The following is a 27,805-nucleotide window of genomic DNA, read 5'->3' on the forward strand; positions in this document are numbered from 1 at the left end:
ACCCATATTCAAATACAAGATGACGTTTCAAGAGCAAAGACTTATGGGAAGAAGAAACGCCATTTTGAAAAAGCCATATTACTAAATACAAATGTGAGTTCAGCAATCTGTTAAAAGACAAAATAACATTTAAAAAAAGGGATATAATAAACAGTACAACATATATATAAAAAAAACCAAAAATCCAAAACATTCGTCCCATATCTGAGTACAGGCAAACAGATAAATGCTTGTAAAAAACAGAATCTTATGGGAAAAATAAACATCTTAAAAAAAAGATAAATCATTAATGCAAAATATAAACGTATATAACCAAAACAGAAAGAAAAAAAAGAATATTATCAAAATTAAAAAGAACATCTATAAACAATGATGCTAGTAAAAAAAACCGGACCCATAGATCAAAAAATAAAAAGTTATAACCCAACTTCATAGGTTAAAACTTAAAATAGAAAGATATCCTCTCTCCGAAAAATCTTCCACATAACACATAGTTCAAGTTGCAGTAGAAGATCGAAATTCTTCAACAAATTTCTTCGCTTCTTCCAGAGTGTTGAAAAATCGTTGACTGTTGTCAGGCAGCACAATTCTAAGCTTCGCTGGATACATTAAAGCTTGTCTAAGTCCAATCGAATGAATCTCTGCCATCACTGGTTTAAAAGCGATTCTGGCTTTCATTACTTCATAAGAATAGTCCTCAACAATTCGAAATTGAAAGTTTTTGTAGGAAAGTTTACCTTTTTTACGAGCTAATCGAATTAAAAGCTCTTTCTCACGAGGATAATGAAGGCGAACAATCACCACTCGAGGTTTATCAGCCATAGACGAAAACCTCGCAACTCTGTGAGCACGGTCAATAACAGGTTTAGTTTGCAAACCTTCATCACCGAAAATTTCCCATAGTAAATTAGAGAAAAATTCAGTTAAATCACCGGACTCAACTTTTTCGGAGAACCCGATAATACGCAAATTCTGTCTGCGAGATCGATTTTCGAGATCAGAAATTTTAAACTTATACTGATCTACAGTCTTAAGAGTCGATTGTACCTTCTTATCCAACACTTCAATTGTACGTACTTTTTCAACAATTAATTTTTCAAGAGTCGCCAACTTATCTTCATGCCGCTGAATAACCGATGCCTGCGACTGAAACTTAGTATCAAGCGATTTAACAGCTCCTTCAAGTTCAGACATTTTCGTGGTAAACGTGTTTTCCAAACTTGCCATTTTACTTTCCAAACTTGCCATTTTACTTTGCAGCTTGTTATCCAAACCTGCAAGTTTAGTGTCCAGAAGATTAGAAATTGTTTCAACAGATAAAGGCTCCTTAGACGATTTCTTACTTGTAGCCATTTTAAGTTTGGCAAAGTTAGATCAAATATAGTTTTAAAAGAAAAAAAAGTCAATCGAAAATATCAACTCATTTGATTAAATTCGAAAAGATTAGATTAAAGGGTGATTATAGTTAGAAAAGTGAAGAGCGCCTAAAAGGCAGATGTTTACGTCGCCATCTTGAAACTCCACCCCTCCCACCAACAGCTTCTGAGTCCTTGGAGACTCCATCTTCCTCTCACCCCACCATCCCCGAACATCCCAAGCCTCCCTTCCCCCCTCCGATCTCAGCAGTCATCCATGCCGTATGTTCACCATTCCTTCGGACCTTCCCCTTACTGAGAACATTCTGTCCTCAATAGGGGTCTCACCTTTGTCAACCGACCTTCCGTCTCTGAGGCAGAATGTTCAGTAAGGGTCTCACTTTTGTCTTCCTGTGCCCACACCAGTGAGTACTGTACTGGCTAAGATGCTGAGCTCTTCTTCCTCCATCTCCAAGCCTATTTATTTTGCAAGGACTCTCCAACCTGCACCGATGACCCCTTCTCCAATCTCCAACTCTCCTCCTCTTCCTGGACACCCTAAACCGGTCTTCTGCCTGCTCTGGACCTTTTCATTGCCAACTGCCGAGGGACATTAACCGTTTAGACTTAACACCCCTCTCTCCTATTCCAACCTCAGTCCTTCCAATTGCTTGGCTCTCCACTCCCTCTACACTAATCCTAACCTCACCATCAACCTACCTGTAGTAGTCTGGCGAACTGACCCCTTCCTTGCCGAGGCCCAGGGCCAACTCTCAGACACTTCCTCTTACTTGCCCTTCAAACAGGACCCCACGAAGAAACTCACCATCACCAATGTTATTGACTCTGGGGATCTCCCATCCACTGCCACAAACCTCATAGTTCCTGTGAGTTCACTTTCTGTTTCTTATCTCCTACAAAATCCACAAACCTGTTTGTCCAGGTAGACCCATTGTTTCAGCTTGTTCCTGCTCCACTGAACTTGTATCTGCATACCTTGACTCTATTTTATCCCCTCGGTTTAGACCCTCCCCACCCACATCTGTGACACCTCACGCACTCTTTATCCTTTCAAGGATTTCAGGTTCCCTGCCCTGGATCATCTTATTTTCACTATGGATGTCCAGTCCCTATACACCCCCATACCCCACCAGGAAGGCCACAAAGCTCTCCATTTCTTTCTGGACACCAGACCCAACCAGTTCCCCTCCACCACCACTCTCCTCCGCCTAGCAGAGATTTACCTAGTTTCATTTTACCTAGTTTCTCATTTGGGTCCTCCCACTTCCTTCAAACAAAAGGGTTAGCCATGGGCACTCTGCTGTCAGTTTGTTGGCTATGTGGAACAGTCTATGTTCCAAGCTTACACTGATGACCATTCTGCACTTTTCCTATGCTACATCAATGACTGCTTCCTGCACCCTTGCTGAACTCATCAATTTCATCCACTTTGCCTCCAGCTTCCACCCTGCCCTCAAATTTACCTGCTCCATTTCCAACACCCCTCCCTCTCCTTTCTTGATCTCACTGTCTCTATCTCTGGAGACAGCTTGTTCATCGATGTCTATTATAAGCCAATGGACTGTCACAGCTCCCTGGACTATACCTCATCCCACCCTGCTACTTGTTAAAATGCCATCCTCTTTTCTCAATTCCTCCGTTTCTGCTGCATCTGCTCTCAGGATAAGGCTTTTTATTCTAGAATAAAGCAGATGCCTTCCTTTTTCAAAGAAAGGAGCTTCCCTTCCTCAACCATCATTGCTGCCCTCAACCACATTTCTTCCATTTCATGCATGTCTGCTCTTACCCCATCCTCCCGCCACACTACCAGGGAGACGGTTCCTCTTGTCCTCACCTACTTCACAACCAGTTTCCACGTCCAGCACATAATTCTCCGAAACTTCTGCCACCACCACCAAGCACATCTTTCCCTCCCCCCACTTTCTGCATTCCGCAGGGATTGCTCCCTATGCAACTCCCTTGTCCATTCATCCCTCCCCATTGATCTCTCTCCTGCCACTTAGCCATGCAAACAGAACAGGTGTCACACCTGCCCCTACATCTCCTCTCTCACTACCATTCAAGGTCCCAAACAGTCCTTCCAGGTGAGGCAACACTTCACCTGTGAGTCTGTTGTGGTCATTTACAGTGTTCAGTGCTCCCAGTGAGGCCTCTTGTATATCGGTGCAACCCGATGTAGATTGGAAAAATGCTTCACCAAGCATCTACTCTCCGCCTGAACAAGCTGGATCTCCCAGTGGCCACCCATTCGCATTCCAATATGTCCATCCATGGCCTCCTCTACTATTGGGACAATTCCTCACTTGGGTTGGAGGAACAACACCTCGTATTCTGTTTGGGTAGCCTCCAATCTGATGGCATGAACATCGATTTCTCAAGACTTCCAGTAATGCCTCCCCACTTCCCCCTTCAACATTTCCCATCCTCTTTTTCCTCTCTCACCTTACCTCATTGCCCTCCCATCACCTCCCTCTGATGTTCCTCCCCCCTCCCTTTCTTCTTTCATTCATGGCCTTCTGTCTCTTTCACCAATCAACTGCCCAGTTCTTTGCTTCATCCCTCCCCCTCCAAGTTTCACCTATCGTCTGGCATTTCTCTCTCCCCTCCTTCCTTTCAACTCCTCAGCTTTCTTTCTTTAGGCTTGCTGAAGGGTCTCAGTCCTGAACTCAACTGTACTTTTCTCCATGGATGCTGCCTGGCTTGCTGAGTTCCTCCAGCATTTTATAGGTGTTGCTCTGCTCCAACCATACGTTTTGTGGTCTTGTGATCTAAAATGCACCACAGTCTTGTTCCCCTTGCCCCACAAAAATAAATATCTATGATTTTTATGGTTTGGTCTTTTCATGTTTCCAGTGGCTGCTGGTTTAAAAACACAGTTTCGAGATTTTGGATAAAGGAGAATTGTGAAGATAAACATTTTTTATGCATTTTTCTATGTTCTATGACCTAGAACTTGCTGGCCGTGAGGGTTGCAGATACAAGGGCAAACAAACACTACAAAGGGAAAGTTGATAGAAGTGTGAATGGGAAAAAACTAGCTAGACTACAGAGATTGTGAGAGAGATTTTTTTTGTTGTGCAGAAAGTTAGGATGGACTCAATAGGTCACATGTCACCTTCTGTACCATGACAACCCTTAACTGGTTGTGAGCCAAAAATTCCTCAGGGACGTTAATAGCTCTACAGCAATGCTTTATTTTTACTTGTTTCTAACTAAGTGAGTTAATAGAATTTGAGCCTCCCAGCGTACTTAGCTCAGAAACAGAAAACAATGAGTTATTCGGAGAGGATCATTTTCGCATCCAGAAGATGTTCCACTGGGATTGGTTTTCGGCTGCTGCTGTTTTTAATTTATGTTAATGATTTGGGTAAGCACATGACAAATAAACTAGTTAAGTTTGCCAATGACACAAAATTAGGGGGAGGTCTGATAACATTCAAACAACAGAATCAACACAGTTCAACCCAGATGTGAGAAGATTGATGGCAGGTGAAATTTAATATAAGTAAATGTAAAATATTAAATATAGGAAGTAGAAATATTAGATATCAATATACAATGGAGGGGGTCTTGAGTAGAAAGTGCACTCTATGAGAAGGATTTGGGCATTCTGGTAGACTCATCCAGACAATGCACAGAAGTGACTCGGAAGGTTAACAGAATGTCGGGCTACGTAGTGTGCTCAGTGGAGTTCAAGTCTAGAGACATTCTCCTTAAGCTGTTTAATGTGCTTGTGAGACCACATCTTGAGTACTGTGTACAGTTTTGGTCTCCATATTTTGTGAGGGATGTGAAGGCACTGGAGAGAGTTCAGAGGATGATTTGACTCATTCCAGGTCTGCAGCATATGAGCTATGAAAAAGCATTTAAAGGATTAAATCTTTTTAGCCTAAGTAGACAAAGAATAAGAGGAGTCATGATAGAAGTCTTCAAAATAATTTAGGGAATAAGTACAATGAATGCCAGCTGCTACTTCAAAATTAATCCATCACCAAGTACACAGCGACACAGGGCCACAGGTGGAAACTGATTAAAGGGGGATTTCAGACTTATATCAGGAAGCATTTCTTTACACAGTGAGTTGTGGACTCATGGAACAAACTACCTAGATGCGTAGTAGAGAGTAGTACCTTAGAGACTTTCAAATCTAAACCTGATAGTTATTTCAACACATGATGTGAATAGAAACTTGGCAAGCTTTGTTGGACCAAATGGCCTGTTGTCAAAAATGTTCTAATGTTCAAATACTCTTTAACTAAACATTTGTTTTATTTATAACAAGGTAGCAGAAATATTCATACAAAGACAAATAACAGGAATTCGGGAAGATGCAATTCATAAGCTGAGAAAATTTAGAATTAAACAAAAATAGAAAACACTGGAAATGCTCAACAACATCTATGAATGTATATCAGAAAGCAGAGTTAACATTTTATGCTGAAGGCATTCCACCAGAAATGCAAAATATAAAATTGTTCACTGAAATGTTGCCTGGATTAAAGATTATGGATTACAATGAGAAGTTGTACAAATTCAGATTATTTTCTCTGAAGAGGTAGAGGCTGAGGAAGATCCTGATAAATGTATATAAAAACAATAAGAGGTGTGATAGGGCTGATAGAGTCTTTTTTTTGTCATATATGAGAGGGGAGATTTTTTTACACAGAGAAGGGTAGGTGCCTGTAATCTACTGCCAGGGAAGATGGTGGAGACAAATATTGTACAATAATTAACTTTTAGGGGGCATGTAGACAGGCTTGTGATCAAGCAGGGAATGGACCATGTATAGGTACAGCATGTGGGATTGTAACTTTGTAACAGTTGTAAATTTTGTAACTTTGACAGAGTTTTGCTCTGCTGGCATGGCCTAACCGATTCAGTATTTCCTCTAGCTTTTGCATTCTTTTATCTGTGCTTTTTTCTCCCTCATCACATTCATTTTAAGTTATTTCTCTTTAAAAGCCCACATTCTTAACATCCAGGTTTACTTCCTCAATATGTTATCCCCACAGCAACCATGTGGAATCACTACGATCATTGCTCCCACTTGTTATCTCCTTAGAAAACTAGTTAGACAGTTGGGAGTATAGTTTAGTGATTGTCCTCGATTAATATCTGCCTTTCCAAATGGAGGATTGTATAAGTTATTGGAATGGATTTCAATAACTTATCATACATTAACCTAATTGCCCTCTAATTGTTAATTTTTCTCCGAGATAGCAAAAGGCAACAAATTCAGTGCACATCATCAAAATCTGGAAGAACTTGTGAAAGATGACAGAAAATTCTAAGTATTGAGCTATTGTAACTTCGGACAGTTTTTACATTGTCTACTCAGAGACAGGGTGATGCATGAGGTGATGGGATGAAAGAGGGTGTGGGACCCAAAATGTAATGTTTGATTAGGCATGTAGAATTGACAGCTCCCTCGGAAATTCTCAGTTATGATGTCATAGTCAGACAGAAAGATAACAGACCATATGGTCTACCATGTCCAAGTTAACTATTGAGCACCTAAGTTCCCATCATCTTTTATGTTGACTCTCTGTGGCACTGCATTACACTTTCCTCCTGGGTGAAAAATGTTGGCCTCAGATTGTCTGTGAATCTCTTACCCCTTTGTCTATGTTCTTTAGTTTTATGATGTAGAAGAAAGTTTCATTCAGTCTACCCTCAAATGAGTGTCTTCTTAATGTATTCCACTCCAGGGAAAACAGCTTAGTGTCCCCTGTCTCTCCTCATAACTGTTATAATATGTAATTGAGCTTGGAACAGCTTAACTTAGATCAGAGAATGGAGATACAGCAATTGAAGCAGGAAGCAAAAAAACAAGTTTGATTGATTTGCGAGGGGGAATCTCCAGATCACTGAGTAAGTACAACTTTGGTCATGGATCTTGGTGAAGTAATCATAATTTTTTTTCTTGGAAAGCTATTTAGTGTTAAAATTCATGTCAGAAATAACCATGTTGTTTGGATGATGAAAAATCTATTTCTGATGTAGTTACAGAGATGACTGCTGTTTAGGAATTACAGAAACACAGTAAGTCACCTCAAGAGGTTGCAATGTTCCATTACCAGGAATAAATAAAAATTAAGAGATACAGTAAATGTACCGTTAAGCTGGTCAAACTGACATCTGGTTGAAGATGATGCGGTGTTGCTGTCTGTCGAGATCATGGCTCACACTCAGTAGTTGTTTAGGTTTGTAGGGATGGTTCTGGGAACAGCATAAGGAGTTAGGGGTCAGGGTTTAGAAACAGGGATGAAGGGGAGTTAGAGATCACGGGAAGTAAAAGAAGAATCAGAGGCAGGAGCAGGCGGTTGGAGTTCAGGTTGATGTGCTCTAGGACAATCAAAGGATAGTGAGAAGGAGAGTTCAGAAGGACCAGAGTTCAAAGTCCGATGACGGGCGAGTCCTGGGGTCAGTGTCAAAGGTCAATGACTGAAGTCAGTGAGTCTGAAGGTCAAGGCCTGAAAGTCAAAGCCACTGTATCATTATGTCCAGAAGTCAGAAGTCTGATGTCTGTGACTGCGAGTTTGGCAGAGGAACTGGAAGCTGACGGCCTAATGTGTTTGAGTCTGAGGTGTCCGGAGGATGGTCTGTGTATGAGTGGGTGTGTGGGAGGATGGGAAAGGGGCTTATTGTGGTTATTTTTATTGCTGCTGTTGCTTGTGTTATTCTGTTAAACATTGTATGATGCTTTGTTGGTGTCAGATATGTGGTGACACTTGCAGGCTGCCCACAGCACATCCTTAGGTTGTGTTGGTTGTGATTGTAAGAGGCACCTTCACTGGCTAATTCATTGTAAATGTGATGAATGTGAAGTAACCAAGAAAGCAGACTGAAACTTGTGATTATGTAGAACTATAAACAGCAGTTGCACATATTTTTTTCAAAGAGGGAAAGCAGTGAGGTGCTTGTATACATAGTTCGATCAGTGATGCTGTAATGCCATCATGCTCAGAGAGATAATGTATTTTTTTTAGACTGAAAATAAACACTCTGGTGTCCTAGAACTGTTATTGTAAATAGAACTTCCCAGATCTCCATCAGCATCTAGGCCATTCTTTTCTCTCATGCTGGTCCAAAACCCTGCTTCCTGATGTTGCTGCTCAGCCCCCATGACAGTTGATGCTTTTGGTTGGCATGAACCAAAACATACCTCTCCACTCCCGCACCTCCTCCAGCTCCCTCTGTGCTGGGCTCTGATGCTTGGACACTCAAAGATTTAGGCCTGTGGTCTTACATCAAAGGCTGGCTTTGGAGTGAGTTGCACCTGGAACATTTTCAAACCTTAAGGTGTGAGGCCTTTGGCTTCAATTGTAACCAAGTTTGATGTAATGGGATCTTCACTGCATTAAAACCTTCACAGGAATGCCTATTTCGATCTGAGTTATCTGTTATAACTTTCTCCCAATAAGCATTATTGCATGAAATACGATAGTTTCACTCATTCTTGTCCTCCTGTTTAAAAGAACGCTGATCTGTGCAGGTGTGCATGGAGGTGAATTGAATTTGTTTCTCTCTGGGATAACAGTATCCGTAGGATTGCAATATTGGAAATGGTAATTTATCATCCATTGAAACAAATGAATTGATTGATCCTCTTCATGTGTCATTGAGAGTGTGGAACTTGTTCTCTTCTGCAATCACAGAAAATCAAAGTGTACGTTTTTTTATAAATCTCACTGAAGAAAATATACATTATCTGGAAGTTAAGTTTATATTCTTTGTAAGATGTAAAACAGAATCTAGATAATTTAACAAATCATTCTTCTTCCAGCTAGAGTTCATACTTACTGCTTAGAGAAGTCTCGCATTGTCTCTCGACCGCCTCACCAGTGCAATTTTAACATTTTCTACCTGATGATTGATGGCCTATCAACAGAGGAGAAGTGTGCTTTTTACCTCAGCAATCCTTTTGCGCACAGGTATTTGTGATAGTATATTCTCTCTGGACAGACTGAGATCACAGAAAATAATCCAAAGTGTGTCTTTATAGACTCAATATGCTTACAACTTCCCATAGTGTTGCATCAGCTGACTACATTGAACAGTTTATCACAATAGTATCTGATGGTGGAAAATGACAGACTAATGCAGCTTGGAAACCAGCTGTTCAACTGGTCCATCCAACTCTGTGCCAATCCCATTTATCTGTGATTAGCCCGTATCCCTCGAAACCTTTCTTACCCATGTATCTATCCAAGTGTCTTTTCAACATTGTAATTACACCCACCTCTACAGCTTGCACTGGCTACGCATTCCATATACCCACCACCTGGTGTGTGCAGACGTTATGCCTTAGTTCCCCGTGTAGCTTTTCCCTTTCACATTAAGCATATGTTGTCTAGTTTTATACCCCTATAGCCTGGGAAATAATCTCATCTGTACCTGTTTAAGCTTAAGGGCATTCTTCCTATAGCTCAGTACTCAGAATTGCACAACTACCTCCTGTAACAACTGTAACATGTGTCATAACACTCTTACTCATTTCCCTGATCAATGAAGGTAATGGTGTATATGCCTTCTTCATAACTTTTTCTACCCATGTCATCATTTTGAGGGAACTATGTATTTCTATCTCACTTCATACTTGTCTGAATTAAGTTCCACCTGCTGTTCCTTGTTACTTTTCCGGTTGCTCTACATTCTGTTGTCATCCTACATAAGCCATGGTAGCATAACAGTTAGCTTGATGTTATTACAGATCGAGGTGTTCTGAAGTTTGGAGTTCAATTCCAGAGCCATCTGTAAGGAGTCTGTACGTCCTCCCTATGGAATGAATGAATTTTCCCTGGGATCTCCAGTTTCCTCCCACAGTCCAAAAGACTGACTGGGTAGGGAATTGGTCATTGTAAAATTGTCCTGTGATTAGGTTGGGTTAATCAGATTTGTCAGGTGTTTCTGGGGTGGCTCGGCTCGAAGGTGCTGTATCAGTAAATGAATAAATAACCTTCTTCAGTATTCACTGCACCACTAATTTTGGTGTCATCTATAAACTTATTAAGCAAGTCAACTACATTTTCATCTAAGTCATTACTATACAGGACAAGCAATAACTCAGCACTAATTGAACCCTAAGAGTCGGAAGGTTGATTGAGCCAATCTCTGACTCCTACCACAAAGCCAATTTTGTGTCCATTTGGCAAATGTCATCTGAATCCCATGTGATCTAACGTTCCAGAGTAGCCTACAATGCAGGATCTTGTCAAAGGCCTTGCTAAAGTTCACGTAAACAATGTTTGCCACCCTGCCCTCGCTAATCCTCTTGGTCACTTGTTCACTATATAATCTAACTGAAAATTAAAAAGTGCAGTGCTTTCGGAGTGGTGTAAAGTGAAGAGCAGTAATTGGGTAGTCAGTCAGGAGGCACAGTTCTCTTGAGGAGACAGAGTAAAATCAGTTTATAGAAGGGCAAATGGAAGGAGACCATATGCTGTAAGGGCAAAATCTTTATCAGCGTTACTAAGCAGCGAGATCTTGGGACCCAAGTTCATAGCGCCTTGAAAGTGGCTACACAGGTTGACAAGGTGGTTAAGAAGGCCAGTGGAATATTTGTTTTTATTAGTCGAGGCATTGAGTTCAAAAGTCAGGAGGTTATATTGTAACTTTATAAAACTCTAGTTAAATGCTCTGGATATTTCCACAGTTCTAGTAGCCCCACTATAGGAAGGATGCTGAGGCTTTGGAGAGGATGCAGAAGAAGTTTACCAGGATGCTAAGCACAAAGTACAAAAAGCTGGATGAATTCAGCAGGTTGGGCAACATCTGTTGAAAGGAGCAGTCAAAATTTCAGGTTGAGACCCTTTGTCAGGACTAAAGAAGGAGGGGGCAGGGGACCTATAAAGAAGGTGGGGAGAGGGTGGAAAACCAATCAGAGGAAAGATCAAGGGGTGGGGGAAGGGAAGCAGGGAGGGGATAGGCAGGAGAAGTGAAGAAAGAATCTAAGGGGAAAGCATTATGGGTAGTAGAAGAAGGCAGAGTCATGAGAGGTGATAGGCAGCTAGAAGAGGAGACAGAGTGAGGTGGGATGGGGGAAGGGAGAGGAAGGGAATTCCGGAAGTTGGAGAATTCGATGTTCATACCAAGGGACTAGAGACTACTCAGACAGAATATGAGATGCTGTTCCTCCAACCGAAGTTTGGCCTCATCATGGCAGTAGAGGAGACCATGTATGGACTTATCCAAATGGGAATGTGAAGGAGAGTTGATGTGAGTGGCAACTGGGAGATCCTGTCTGTTGTGGCGGACGGATCGTAGGTTCTCGACGAAGCGGTCCCCCAATCTGTGTCGGGTCTCGCCGATGTAGAGGAGGCCACACCGGGAGCACCAGGTGCAATAGATTACCCCAACAGACTCACAAGTGAAGTGTTGCCTCACTTGGAAGGAGTGTTTGGGGCCCTGAATGGTGGTAAGAGATGAGGTGTAGGGACAGGTGTAGCACTTACGCTTGCAGGGATAAGTGCCAGGTGGGAGTTCTGTTGGGCGGGATGTGTGGACCAAGCAGTCACAGAGGGAACGATCCCTGTGAAAAGCAGAGAGGGGTGGAGAGGGAAAGATGTCCTTAGTGGTGGGGTCCTGTTGAAGGTGGTGGAAGTTACGGAGGATAATGTGCTGGATCCGGAGGCTGGTGGGGTGATAAGTGAGGACAAGGGGGACATGGTCCCTGTTGTGGCGATGGGAGGATGGGGTGAGGGCTGAAGTGTGGGAAATGGAGGAGATGTGGGTGAGGGCATCATTGATGACAGCAGAAGGGAAACTACGATACTTAAAGAAAGAGGACATTTGGGATGTCCTGGAATGGAACGCCTCATCCTTGGAGCAGATGCGGTGGAGACGGAGGAACTGGGAATAGGGAATAGAATTTTTGCATTTGGCAGGGTGGGAAGAGGTATAATCAAGGTAGTTATGGGAGTCAGTAGATTTATCGAGGATGTCAGTGGACAGTCTTTCTCCAGAGATGGAGACCGAGAGATCAAGAAAGGGGAGAGAAGTGTCCAAGATGGACCAAGTGAATTTGAGGTCTGGGTGAAAGTTAAAGTCAATGAAATTGACGAGCTCAGCATGGGAGCAGGAAGCCGCATCTGTGTAGTCATCAATGTATCGAAGGAAAAGTTGGGGAGCAGCACCAGTATAGATTTTGAGCATAGATTGTTCCACATAACCCACAAAGAGGCAGGCATAGCTAGGGCCCATGCGAGTGCCCATAGCTACACCCTTGATCTGGAGAAAGTGGGAAGAGCCAAAAGAGAAGTTATTAAGTGTGAGTACCAGTTCCGCCAACCTGAGGAGTGTGGTGGTGTTGGGGAACTGGTGAGGTCTACTGTCAAGAAGGTAGTGGAGGGCTTTGAGGCCTTCTGGATGGGGAATTGAAGTGTATAAGGATTGGACATCCATTGTGAAAGTGAAGCGGTCGGGACCGGGGAACTGGAAGTTATTGAAGAGGTGGAGGGCATGGGATGTATCCCGGATGTAGATGAGAGGGACTGAACTATGGGTAACAAAATGGAGTTGAGATAGGCAGATACAAGTTCGATGGGACAGGAGCAGGCCAAAACTATAGGCCTACCAGGACAGTCAGGCTTATGGATCTTGGGGAGGAGGTAAAAGCGAGCAGTGCGGGGATGCTGCCTGGTTTAGAGGGCATGTGCTATCATGAGAGGCTGGATAAACTTGAGTTGTTTTCTCTGGAGCGTCCAAAGCTGAGGAGGGATCTGACAGAGGTTTACTTGATTATGAGAGGCATAGATAGAGTGGAAAGAGAGTATCTGTTTCCAATGGTTGAAATATCTAATACCAGAGGGTATACATTAAAGGTGAGAGGGAGTAGGTTCAAGGGGGATGTGAGGAGTAATTTTTTTACTCAGAGTGGTGGATGCCTGGAATGCGCTGCCTGGTATGGTGATAGAGGCAAATACACTGGAGCCTTTTAAGAAACATTTGGATCGGCACATGGATGGTGGAAAGATATGGACATGGTGTAGAGAGGAGGGATTAGTATTTGGGTGTTTTTGATTTGTTTTTAGCTGGTTTGGCACAGCATTGTGGACTGTATTGTTTTATGTTTTATATTCTTTCATCCATTTGCCTATCTAAGAGTTCCTTAAATGTCCCTAATGTATCTGCCTCTATCACCAGCCTGGCAAACTACTACATGCACCTACCACTCTCTGTGTTTTTTTAAAAAAAAACTACCTCTGATATCCCCCTGTACGTTCATCCCGACACCTTAAAGTTATCCCCCCTTGCATTAGCCATTTCCACCCTGAGAAATGTCTCTGGCTATCCATTTGATCTATGCTTCCTATTATCTTGTGCGCCTCTATTAAGTCACCTGTCGTTCTCCTTTTCTCTCAAGAGAAAAGTCCTAGCTTGCTCATCCTGTTTTCCTAAGACATGTTTTCTAATCCAGGTATTATTCTGGGAAATCTCCTCTGTACCCTCTCAAAAGCTTCCACATCTCCCTATAATGAGATGACTAGAGCTGAACACAATACTTCAAGTATGGTCTACACAGAGTTTAAGAGTTGCAATGTTACCTCATAGTTCTAGAATTTATTACCCCAGTAATAAAGGCCAACACACCATTCATCTTCTTCACCACCCTATCAACTTGCACAGAACTTTGAGGGATCTATTGACGTGAACCTCAAGATCCCTCTGTTCCTCCGCACTGCTAGATAATCCTGTCATGAATCTTTTATTCTGCTCTCAAGTTTGAACTTCCAAGGTGAATTGTTTCAGACTTTTCCGTAATGATCTCCATCTGCTACTTATCAGCCCAGCTCTGCACCCTATCAATATCCCGTTGTAACCTGGAACAACCTTCTACACTATTCATAACACCAACTTCATGTCATCTTCAATTTTACTAACCTACCCTTGTACATCCTTATCCAAAACATTCATAAAAATCACAGAGGTAAATTAAGCAGGAGGAACGTTCTGAACCTTTTACTAGCAGTTTCTTTCTTTTTCAATCTTTTTATTAAGTTTCCAATAAACAATATTAATACTAATACATAGAGATCAAGAATACATTAAAAACGGTTAACATGTAGAAACACATATTTCAAGTAACAATTGGAGTCTAACCTCTTAATCCTTTAGTAATTAACCATGAAAAAGATAATTATAATTATAAAAAAAAGAGAAAAAGAAAAAAACCCAAACTAGAACAAACTAACCTAAAAAAAAACAAAGATTGGGCTGCCATAATTCATCGGTTAAAATTATATTTTGTCGTTAACTTTGCTCCTCTATACATAAAAAAAATTACTGAAAGAAGAATTCAGAAAGGGTCAACTTACATCATATGAAAATATTGAATAAATGGCTTCCAAGTTTCTTCAAATTTAACCGATGGGTCCATAGTACTGCTCCTAATTGTTTCCAAATTTAAACATGCAATCATTTGGGAAAACCATTGAAATGTGATAGGTGGGTTGGAATCTTTCCATTTAAATAAAATCGATCTTCTGGCTATTAATGTCACTAAAGCAATTAAACGACAAGCCGATGAGGATAAATGACTAGAGTCTATCATTGATAGTCCAAAGATTGCAGTAATAGGATGAGGTTGTTAAACAACACACAGAACTGCTGAAATAATATCAAAGATATCTTTCCAATATTTTCTTAACAGAGGGTATGACCAGAGCATATATGTCAAAGAAGTTACTTCAGAATTACATCTATCACAAACAGGGTTTATATGATGGTAAAAACGTGCTAACTTATCCTTGGACATGTGAGCCCTATGGACCACCTTAAATTGTATCAAAGCATGTCTGACACACATTGATGAAGTATTAACTATTTTAAGAATTTTCTCCCATTTCTCTGTAGATAAAGATATTTGAAGTTCTCTTTCCCACTCATTCTTAATTTTATCAGAATTACCTAGATGTATTTTTGTAATCGAGTCATAAAAAATTGCTATTAACTCTTCTGAAAGGGGTTTAAACCCAAAAAATTTTCTGTAACTTCGATTGGATGTGATATTGGAAAGGTATGTAAAGTAGCATTCAGAAATTTTCTAATCTGTAAATATCTGAAAAAGTGTGATCTAGGCAAATTATATTTAGTAGACAAATATTTATATTTTATTTAAAAGACATAAAACAATCATCCATAAATACATCACAAAAACATGTTATTCCTTTTGTTTTCCATAACAAAAAGGCTTGATCAATTCTAGCTGGTTGGAAAAAAAAGTTAGATATAATAGACCTTGACAGAATAAATTTATTCAATACAAAAAATTTACAAAATTGAAACCATATTTGTATTGTATGTTTAACTGTTGGATTTATCATTTATTTATTCAGTTTAGTAGATACAAAGAGAAGCACAGCTCCTAGAATAGAAGCCAATGAAAACCCCTGTACAGACTCCCGCTCGAGATTCATCTATCATGGAGATTAAGTTTCATCCAACTCTTGTGTCCAAAACATTAAATATCAAATATTAATTGCCCAATAATAAAATCTAAGATTCGGCAGCTGTTTCATCTAAAAAACTCTTTGAGGGTGGAGGTGTTTCACCTGAACCCGATGTGTGTGGGTTCCACCAACAGTTGGTGATATTTAGGAGAGTCTCACTTTGATCCATCCAACATCAGATTTTTCTATGCAAACCTAAAGCTGGACCAGATATTTAAAGTTAAAATGTGAGGCAGCAAGAACTTCTGTGCCTAAATTGAATGTTGCTTCCTTCAACAACTGCAAGTTTGACTAGACATGGACTAGTGCAGGCATGGGCAAACTAAGCTTTTTAATCCGGCCCGCAGAACTTGATGAAATTATATTAATAAACCTTGTTAACGTTTCTTCCCCGCAATTCTGGCATTTTCCCAACGGATGACGCACTCTATATACATTGACTTTTGTTGAGGTGCAGCGTATTACTCCACATATTCGCTTTACTCTTTGTTCGGCTCGACCTATTTGAGTGAACAGGCGTTCAGCGTCATGAGCATCAACAAAGCCAGCCACAGATCCAAGTTAACTGACCAACACCTCAGATCCATCCTGAGAATCACCACAACAAAACTAAATCCAGGCTTTGATGCGCTGGCTAAAAAGGGAGACAAAAACACTGTTCCCACTGAAATTAAAAATAAGTTTCTTCATTCTGTTATGTAAAAAATGCATTTGAAAATATTTTTTTCAATAAGCCTTACATGTTACATATCATTTCTGTTAAGTGATGGACATGAGTAGTGCGCAGGTGCACGTACGTTCCCAAAATAAAAAAATGCGCTCCAGATCAAATAACGTGCTCCGCATACTGGCGCGCTGTCATTGTTCTGTCTTAGTGCTGGTCGTTGTTGAGTTTTGGCACAGGGGACAAATGAATAAGAAGGAGCAGGACAAGTAGACCTGCATCTCCTACCGTTTTTGAAATAAAGACAGTCAGGAGGAGAGTGATAATGATAATATCTTGAAGGATAACAGAATTTTCAGTGCGTTAAAATAATAACTGTTGCTATTAAAAAAAAGCTGTATTTTATTCATTTAATTTTCAGTGTTTTAAAAGTCATTTCAATAAATAGCTAAATACCATGGGACTTCAAAGACAGATATTTTGTTGTAATGCATTTGTTCATTTTCAATTGAAATTAAAGCACATGTTTTCTACATATCCCATGATATTTTATTTTCTCTTATGAGGTGTATTACCAAAACACTCTGTCCATCTGCTCCTGGTCCGGCCCCCCTGTCAAATTTTAGAACCCTTTGTGGCCCACAAGTCAAAAAGTTTGCCCATCCCTGCACTAGTTGGTGCAGTTCTGGTTGACACATGTTCTGGAAGAATGTGATGGTGCTGGGGAGAGTGGAAATGAAATTCAACAGAAGGTTGCCTGGATTTGCAGGAATCTCATTATGGGAAGAGATCAGATAAATTGGGATTTTTTGTTTCCTTGGGGTGAAGGAGCAGGAGGGGTGAACTAATGAAAGTATAGAAAGGATAGTCAACATCTTTTTTCTTGTATGGGGTATCAAAAACAAGAAATTTAAAGTGAGGGGAAGAAATTTTAAAGGGAATTTGAGGAGATTCTTTTACACAGAGTTTGATATCTGAGCAGATGGTGAATTCAAATTGAATTACTCTGAGGCTGTAGACAGGCACAGAAGGATATTCTCCAAATGCAGACAAATGGGATTAGAGAGATTGGCAGAAAAGTTGGCATGAACTCGATGGGCTGAAGGGCTGGACAACTCCATAACACTAATCATTTCCTCCATCCTTTATTGTAACTGGCATCAGCCCAGTCAACCTATCAAGTGCAGTTCAGCCTAGAAGGTAAAATAATCAGAACATACTGTATTCAAATGCATATGCTCTTGTAATTAGTTTGTACTGACCAGTTGAGGGAGTAGTTTCTCGTCCCCTTTTTTAAAGTGCGATAGTAACCAGTCATCAGTTTTCACCAGTTGATTCACTCAGAGCCATTTGTTATTTTATTCAGATATATGAACCAAGATGAACAAGAGTCAACACCACCTGAGGCAGCGAAAAACAGAGACAAGTTTTTTGCTGTAAAGCAAGCCTTGAGTACTCTTGGTTTCAACAGTCTGGTAAGATGAGTTAATCAAATTATGATCCATAATATCAGGGTAGTTCTTGTAGATATGCAAATATTTTTCCATCTTCATTCTATCTAACAAATTCTGAACAAATTTGAAGCAATAAGGACAGCTGTATGGGAAGATTGAGACATTTCCAGTTCCCTGTGTTATGCTGTTTTCTTACCCTTCTGGGCCAAAACTTGCAAGGCGGAAACAATGTTTATCAGCTGTAATTGAACAGTTGAGAAGGGAAGCACTGCCTATCAGGTGTTCACAGGTAAATGCACTCTGAATGTAAGAAACCTTACATTAAGTGCAGGAAGTGCTGAATGACAGAGGGTCTTCCATTCCATTCAAACTATTGGACTCAGTCGTGTCCACGGCATAAATGGGGCATTCTGGATTTCCCACTGGGCTGCAGAATCAATCTGTGTGACCTTACCTCAGCCAGATCTGGATTAAGGTAATTTCAATCGGAATTCTTAACACGGAGTTAAAAAAGGAAAACATAAAATTAAATTCATATTTTTTACTTAGTTCATATTCATTGTTAAAGCATTTTAACAATGCACATTTATTTTAAAATGTAACAATATTTGTATATCTAGTTATGCAAAGCAATGTGAAATGTAGATGAAAGGCATTGAACAACCCTTACAGAGCCCGGCCTCTGTCAGAGGTATGCCAGCTGAGGCCCAGTTGGTGCTGAGGCTTTGCTGTGCTTCACTGCTTTATTCCAGCATTGGGAAGCTCTGGATGATTGGACTCGTACATCTTACAATGTTGGCATGTGGACAAGTCAAACCCAGTTTGGGCTAACTTGGTTGTATTCTGGTTCCTGATATGGTGTGCTTTGTAGGCAGGACACAACTGACGCCACTGTTGACATGTTGCTTAGTACAACAGTTGATTACCAGTGATGTAATCTGAAATAAATACACATAATTATGGACAAACCATCTTCCAGCATAATTTTTGTTCCCTATTCAAAAAAAGAAATTAAAATTGCTATGTGCAAGAACAGGGCAGGACATTGGCTGATGATACCTCTGAAGCATTGGGCAGAAGACTCATTAGCCACTGGATAGGCAGAGTTAAAATTTAAAACTTATTTTTTTCTGAAGTGTTTTCCAAAAGCTGGTTTTAAACTGTGGCAGGAATTTAAATGTTGTCTCATAGAGTGGATCACAAGATTACGTTGTATTCTGTGCCTCATGTTCCAAAATAGCTGCAACCTGGAATAAATAGTTTTACCAAATATTTCCAAATGAAGTTGCTCATACAACTGAATTAGGCTGCCATCTAAGTTTGTTTACGTGGCATGGAAATGGTGGTGGGACTGGGAGGATTTTGAGTGTGTGTGTGTGTGAGAGAGACAGACAAAGTACTGAAAGATGAGATGGATTCCTTCACAGACACACATTCTAATATAGCAGTTTATTTCCACAGACAAGCAGTCCATGCAATCTGTGTGCATCATGTGTGGGAAATCTACCCTTATGTAGAAAAGATGTCCTCTCATTGACATCATTCCAAAATTTAGATTTTAGAGACATACAGTTGGCTCTCCTTATCTGTGGGGGATTGGTTCCAGGACCCCCTGTGGAAACCAAAAAAATGCGGATGCTCAAGTCCCTTATTTAACCTAGCTCAGTGTGGTGGACTTCAGGACCCGGCAGAGCTGCTGATTCAGCATTGTTTCTGTTCCCGTTGACGGAAAACAATCACGATTGAAAATAAAGTGTAAATAATAAAGCAATCGGAAAGACATGAAATGCCATCAATCATTGGAAAAGCATTAGGCTACAATCAGTCAACAATCGGAACAATTTTAAAGGATAAAGTGAGAATAATGGAGCATGTGAAAGGCCCTGCCCCGCTGAAAGCTACAATTATTACTAAGCAATGCAGTGGTTTAATTATTGAAATACATATGTTTCTTGTCTTTTGTATGCATAGAAAGGTAAAATATATACTAAGACAAATGTTTGACTGACGCTAAATAATACCAGATGTAGAACCATAGAACAATAGAACATTACGGCACAGAAACAGGCCTTTTGGCCCTTCTTGGCTGGGCCAAACCATTTTTTTGCCTAGTCCCACTGACCTGCACCTGGACCATATCCCTCCATACACCTCTCATCCATGTACCTGTCCGAGCTTCTCTTAAATGTTAAAAGTGACCCACATTTACCACTTCATCCGGCAGCTCATTCCACACTCCTACCACTCTCTGTGTGAAGAAGCACCCCCCCCCCTAATGTTCCCTTTAAACTTTTCCCCCTTCACCCTTAACCCATGTCCTCTGTTTTCTTTTCTCTCCTAACTTCAGTAGAAAAAGCCTGCTTGCATTCATTCTGTCTATACCCATCATAATTTTATATACCTCTAACAAATTTCCCCTCATTCTTCTACGCTCAAGGGAATAAAGTCCTAACCTATTCAACCTTTCTCTGTAACTCAGTTTCTCAAGTCCCGGCAACATCCTTGTAAACCTTCTCTGCACACTTTCAACCTTATTAATATCCTACCTGTAATTTGGTGACCAAAACTGCACACAATACTCCAAATTCAGCCTCACCAATGCCTTGTACAACCTCACCATAACATTCCAACTCTTATACTCAGTACTTTGATTTATAAAGGCCAATGTACCAAAAGCTTTCTTTACTACCCTATCTACCTGAGACGCCACTTTTAGGGAATGTTGATTCTGTATTCCCAGATCCCTCTGTTCTACTGCACTCCTCAGTGTCCTACCATTTACCTTGTATGTTTTACCTTCATTTTTCCTTCCAAAGTGCAATTCCTCACACTTGTCCGTATTAAACTCCATCTGCCATTTTTCAGCCCATTTTTCCAACTGGTCCAAATCCCTCTGCAAGCTTTGAAAACCTTTCTCGCTGTCCACTACACCTGCAATCTTTGTATCATCAGCAAATTTGCTGATCCAATTTACCACATTATCATCCAGATCATTGATATAGATGACAAATAACAATGGCACCAACACTGATCCCTGTGGCACACCACTAGTCACAGGCCTCCACTCAGAGAACCAATCCTCCACTACCACTCTTTGACTTCTCCCATTGAACCAATAGCTAATCCAATTTACTACCTCACCATGTATACCTAGCAACTGAATCTTCCTAACTAACCTCCCATGTGGGACCTTGTCAAAGGCCTTACTGAAGTCCATGTAGACAACATCCACTGCCTTCCCTTCATCCACTTTCCTGGTAACTTCCTCAAAAATCTCTAATAGATTTGTTAAACATGACCTATCACGCACAAAGCCGTGTTGACTCTCCCTAATAAGTCCCTGTTTATCTAAATACTTGTAGATCCTATCTCATCGCATTCCTTCCAATAATTTACCTACTACCGACGTCTAACTTACTGGCCTATAATTTCCCTGATTACTTTTTGAGCCTTTTTGAACAGCTATCTTCCAATCATCCAGCACCTCACCCGTAGACACCAGCATTTTAAGTATATCTGCCAGGACCCCTGCAATTTCAACACTAGTCTCCTTCCAGGTCCGCGGGAATACCCTGTCAGGTCCTGGGGATTTATCTACTCTGATTTGCCTCAAGATAGCAAGCACCTCCTCCTCTTCAATTTGTATAGGTTCCATGACCTCACTACTTGTTTACCTTACTTCCATTGACTCCACGCAAAAAAACCATTTAAGATCTCCCCCATTTCTTTTGGTTTCTTTAAAATCTCCCCCATTTCTTTTGGTCCCTGTTCTAACTTACTTATAATACCTAATACTATGTAAATAGTTGTTATACTGTATTGTTTAGGAAATAATGATGAGAAAAAAAAGTCTGTACAGTACATGCCCAAGTGCTGGAAAGAGAACTTCTGTTTTTTTTCCGATCCCGATCCGTAGTAACCTATGCACATCCTCCCGCATACGTTAAATCATCTCTAGATTACTTATAATACCTAATACAAAGTAAATGCTATGTATATAGTTGTTATACTGTATTGTTTAGTGAATAATGACAAGAACAAAAGTCTGTACATGTTCAAACAACAAGTGCTGGAGAGAGAACTTCCAGGATTTTCCATTCCGCGGTTGGTTGAAACCGCGCATGCGGAACCAGCAGATAAGGAGGGCTGACTGTATTCTTATTTTAATTCATTAATCAGTTAATGATTGTTTTTGCTGCTAGGGCAACCACTCAATGACTTTGTATGCTGACAAATACACCATGGTGCATTTTCAAAACCTTAGACAATGAAAGTTCAAAGTAAATGTTATTATCAAAGAACATAAATGACACCATGTACAACTCCAAGATTCATTTTCCTGTGGGCATACTCAACACATCTATGGAAGAGTAACTACAACTGGATCAATGAGAGATATCAGAGTGCAGAAGAAAACAAATTGTGCAATTGCAAATATAAATAAATAGCAATAAATAATGAGAACATGAGATGTTCCTTGAAAGTGAGTCCATTGGTTGTGGGAACATTTCAAAGGTGGGGCAAGTGAAGCTGAGTGTAGTTGTCCTCTTTTGTACAAAAGCCTGGTGGTTGAGGGGCAATAACTATTATTGAACCTGGTGGTGTGAGTCCTGATCGCTTGCACCTTGTACCTGATAGCTACAGTGAGAAGAGAGCATGACCTGGATGGTGGGGAGGTCCCTGATGATGGATGCTGCTTTCCTGTGACAGCACTTCAAGTAGTTGTGCTCAATGGTTGGGAGGACTTTACCCGTGATCTACTGTGCTGGATCCACTACTTTTTATAGGATTTTCCATTCAAACACATTGGTGTTTCCATACCAGGCCATAATGCAGCCAGTCAATATACTCTTCACTACACATCTATAGAAGTTTGTTGAAGTTTTAGATGTCATGTTGAATTTTCACAAACTCCTAAGGAAGTGGAAGCACTGCTGTGCTTTCTTCACAATTGCACTGGTGCTGGGCCCAAGACAGGTCTTCTGAAATAGTAACACCTAGGAATTTAAAATTGCTATCCTTCTCCACCTCTGATCCTCTAATGAGAACTGGCTCATGGACCTCTGGTTTATCTCTCCTGAAGTCTAGTCAGTTCCCCAGTCTTGCTGACATTGTGTGAGAGGTTGTTATGACATCACTCAGCCAGATTTTCAGTCTCCCTCCTATATGCTGAATTATCATCAACAAACTTGAGTGTGGCATTGGAGCTGTGCTTAGCACACAGTCATAGGTGTAAAGCAAGTAGAGCAGGTGCTAAGCACACAGCTTTGTTTTGTGCCTGTACTGTTGGAGATAGTGGAGGAGAAGTTTTTGTCAATTCAAACTGTCTGGGGTCTACAAGTGAGGAAATCCAAGATCCAATTGCACAAGGAGGTATTCAGACCAAGGTCTTAGAGCTTATTGATTAGTTTTAAGGGATGATGGTATTGAATACTGAGCTGTAGTCAATAAGGAGCATCCTGATGTATCCCAGGGATGAGTGAAGAACTAACAAGATAGCTTCTGCTGAGGTCCTATTGCTCTGGTAAGCAAATTGTAGTGGATCCAAGTCACCTCTAAAGCAGGAGTCGAGATGTTTCATCCCCAGCCTCTCAAAACATTTCATCACTGTAAGTGCAATTGGGTGATAGTCATTGAGGCAGGTCACGCTGCTCTTCTTAGGCTTGGTTTACTGGTATAACCGAAGCCTGCTTGAAGCAGGTGGGTAAAACAACACTGCTGAAGCAGGAGGATAATGATCTCAGTGAACACACCAGCCAATTGGTCAGCATAGGTCTTGAGTACATGGCCAGGTACCCTGCCCAGTCCAGATTCACTTTCTTGAAATCTGCAACTTTAAATGTGTCGGGATAGACTGTGTCTTGTTTAGAGATAGCATCATTGCAGTATTGCGAGCACTTGATTCATACCACTTGGTGGTACGTAAACTGCAGTCAGGGTTACAGAAGAGAACTCCCTAGGTAAATAGAATGGATGACATTTGACCATTAGGTGTTCACGTCAGGGGAACATGAAATTGAAAAAACTGCTTTGTCGGAACACTAACGAGAGTTAACCGTAAAGCATACAGCTCCTCCTTTTGCCTTTACCAAGTCAGCAGTTTGCTCCATTCTATGAATGGAGAATCCTAATTTAACTGCTGGACCAGCGTGCTCAGAGAAAGCCGCATTTCAGTAAGGCATACAATTGAATATTCTCTCAGAAGCCTCTGATACACCAGGCTTGCCCTCAGGTCCTCAATTTTGTTCTCCAGCGCCACACATTTGCCAATAAGATGCTGTGTAGAGTAGGCCTCACGCCTCTGCATTTCAACCTGGCTTGGATTCACTCTCTCCTGCCTCGCTTTCAGCTGTGGTGAAGAACCTTCTTAAAGGAGCTGAGTCTGGCTGGTTTGGGTCCTTCAGTCAATCGTGAGACCTGTAAATCTAGAAATCTAGAGGTCCATTGCTTGGAGGAAAACTACATGCTTTGGATTTTAGTGAAATTAAAAAGTATAATTAAAAGAAATTTTGCACACAATTTTCTACAGCCTATGATTGCCTGTACTATCTTAGCGTGAAGCACTCAACTCACAAATACAGCAAGAGCTGGTCAATATCCAAGCCTAAGCTGATCAGTGACAACTAATGTTCACATGATCCGAGTGCCAGGAAATGACAATATCAAATAAGAGAAAATCCATCTATTACACCCTAACATTCAATGGCATTACTATCATTGAATACCCAACTAATAATATTGCTTGGTTACCACTGACCAGAAACTGAACTGCAGTAACCATATAACTAATTTAGTACCAAGAGCAGGTCAGAGACGAGGTACCTTGTAGTAAGTAACTGCTTCCTAACTCTACAGCATTTACTAGGCACAAGTCGTGAATTTTGTGGAATATTCCCCATGTGCCTGGATGAGTGCAGCTTCAACAACACTCTAGAAGATGCAGGACATAGCAGTCAACCTGATAGGCACCCCATCCACATCCACTCAATCACACCATTACCAATATATAATAGCAATGGTCATTACCATCTACAATGTTGACCGTTTGTCAACAGAAATAGCTTAGGTAAACTCACTATGCAATTTTTAATTAATAACCATATAACAATTACAGCCCGGAAACAGGCCATCTTGGCCCTTCTAGTCCATGCTGAACGCTTACTCTCACCTAGTCCCACCGACCTGCACTCAGCCCATAACCCTCCATTCCTTTCCTGTCCATATACCTATCCAATTTTTTTTAAATGACAAAATCGAACCTGCCTCTACCACTTCTACTGGAAGCTCATTCCACACAGCTACCACTCTCTGAGTAAAGAAATTCCCCCTTGTGTTACCCCTAAACTTTTACTCCTTAACTCTCAACTCATGTCCTCTTGTTTGAATCTCCCCTACTCTCAATGGAAAAAGCCTATCCACATCCACTCTATCTATCCCCCTCATAATGTTAAATACCTCTATCATATCCCCCCTCAACCTTCTATGTTCCAAAGAATAAAGACCGAATTTGTTCAAGCTTTCTCTGTACTTAGGTGCTGAAACCCAGGTAACATTCTAGTAAATCCCCTCTGTACTCTATTTTGTTGACATCTTTCCTATACTTTGGTAACCAGAACTGTACACAATAATCCGAATTCGGCCTCACCAATGCCTTGTGCAATTTTAACATTACATCCCAACTCCTATACTCAATGCTCTGACTTATAAAGGCAGACATACCAAAAGCTTTCTTCACCACCCTATCCACATGAGATTCCACCTTCAGGGAACTATACACCATTGTGCCTAGATCACTCTGCTCTACTGCATTCCTCAATGCCCTACCATTTCCTATTTGGATTATTCCTACCAAAATGTAGCACCTCACACTTATCAGCATTAAACTCCATCTGCCATCTTTCAGCCCACTCTTCTAACTGGCCTAAATCTCTCTGCAAGCCTTGAAAACCTACTTCATTATCCACAACGCCACCTATCTTGGTATCATCTGCATACTTACTAATCCAATTTACCACCCCGTCATCCAGATCATTAATGTATATGACAAACAACATTGGACCAGTACAGATCCCTGAGGCACACCACTAGTCACCAGCCTCCAAACTGACAAACAGTTATCCACCACTACTCTCTGGCATCTCCCATCCAGCCACTGTTGAATCCATTTTACTACAATATTAATACCTAACGATTGAACCTTCCTAACTAACCTTCCGTGCGGAACCTTGTCAAAGGTCTTACTGATGTCCATATAGACAACATCCACTGCTTTACCCTCGTCAACTTCCTCGTAACCTCTTCAAAAGATTTAATAAGGTATGTCAAACATGACGTTCCACACACAAATCCATGCTGCCTGTTCCTAATCAGACCTTGTCTATCCTGAGAATTATATATACCATCTCTAGAATACCTTCCATTAATTTACCCACCACTGACAACTTAAGTTTGACAACTTATAGGCTAATAATTGCTAGGTTTACTCTTAGAACCCTTTTTAAACAATGCAACCACATGACCAATACACCAATCCTCCGGCACCATCCCCGTTTCTAATGACATTTGAAATATTTCTGTCAGAGCCCCTGCTATTTCTACATTAACTTCCCTCAAGATCCCAGGGAATAGACTTATCCACTTTTATATTTTTTAAAAGCACCAATACTTCCTCTTCTTTAATCATAATAGTTCCCATAACTACCCGACTTGTTTCCCTTACCTTACACAATTCAATATCCTTCTCCTTAGTGAATACTGAAGAAAAGAAACTGTTCAAAATCTCCCCCATCTTTTGGCTCCACACATAGCTGTCCACTCTGATTCTCTAAGGGACCAATTTTATCCCTCACTATCCTTTTGCTATTAATATAACTGTAGAAACCCTTTGGATTTATTTTCACCTTACTTGCTAAAGCAACCTCATATCCTCTTTTAGATTTTCTAATTTCTTTCTTAAGATTCTTTTTACATTCTTTATATTCCTCGAGCACCTAATTTACTCCATGCTGCCTGTATTTGTTGTAGATCTCTCTCTTTTTCCAATCCAAGTTTCCAATATCCCTTGAAAACCATGGCTCTCTCAAACTTTTAACCTTTCCTTTCAACCTAACAGGAACATAAAGATTCTGTACCCTCAAAATCTCATCTTTAAGTGACCTCCATTTCTCTGTTACATCCTTTACATAAAATGAATTGTCCCAGTCCACTCCTTCTAAATCCTTTCGCATATCCTCAAAGTTAGCCTTTCTGTAATCAAAAATCTCAATCCTGGGTCCAGACCTATCCTTCTCCATAATTATATTGAAACTAATGGCATTGTGATCAGTGGACCCGAAGTGCTCCCCAACACATACCTCTGTCACCTGACCTATTTCATTCACTAACAGAAGATCCAACACTGCCCCTTCTCTAGTTGGTACCTCAATGTATTGCTGCAAAAACCTATCCTGCACACATTTTCAAACTCCAAACCATCCATTCCTTTTACAGAATGGGCTTCCCAGTCTAAGTGTGGAAAATTAAGATCTCCCACAATCACATCTCTGTGCTTACTACAAATATCTGCTATCTCCTTGCAAATTTGCTCCTCCAATTCTCGCTCCCCATTAGGTGGTCTATAATACACCCCTATAAGCGTTACTACACCTTTCCCATTCCTCAATTCCACCCAAATAGTCTCCCTTGATGAGCCCTCTAATCTATCCTGCCAGAGCACTGCTGTAATATTTTCTCTGACCAGCAACACAACACCTCCTCCTCTTGCCCCTCTGATTCTATCACACCTTGAGCAACGAAATCCAGGAATATTTAGTTGCCAATCACACCCCTCTTACAACCATGCTTCACTAATAGCTACTACAT

General features: G+C 40.8%; 1 protein-coding gene across 1 annotated transcript in view; it reads left to right on the forward strand.

Annotated features, from left to right (window-relative positions):
* The window catches only part of myo16 (myosin XVI), a 502,924-nt gene that overhangs the window by 301,396 nt on the left and 173,723 nt on the right, over positions 1-27,805 (forward strand). Inside the window, exons 15-16 of the mRNA XM_059963452.1 lie at positions 9,163-9,310; positions 17,857-17,965. Coding sequence (XP_059819435.1) covers positions 9,163-9,310; positions 17,857-17,965 — 257 coding nt within the window. The remainder of the gene's footprint in view (positions 1-9,162; positions 9,311-17,856; positions 17,966-27,805) is intronic.

Source organism: Hypanus sabinus, chromosome 3, assembly GCF_030144855.1.
Source record: "Hypanus sabinus isolate sHypSab1 chromosome 3, sHypSab1.hap1, whole genome shotgun sequence".
Classification (NCBI taxonomy): domain Eukaryota; kingdom Metazoa; phylum Chordata; class Chondrichthyes; order Myliobatiformes; family Dasyatidae; genus Hypanus; species Hypanus sabinus.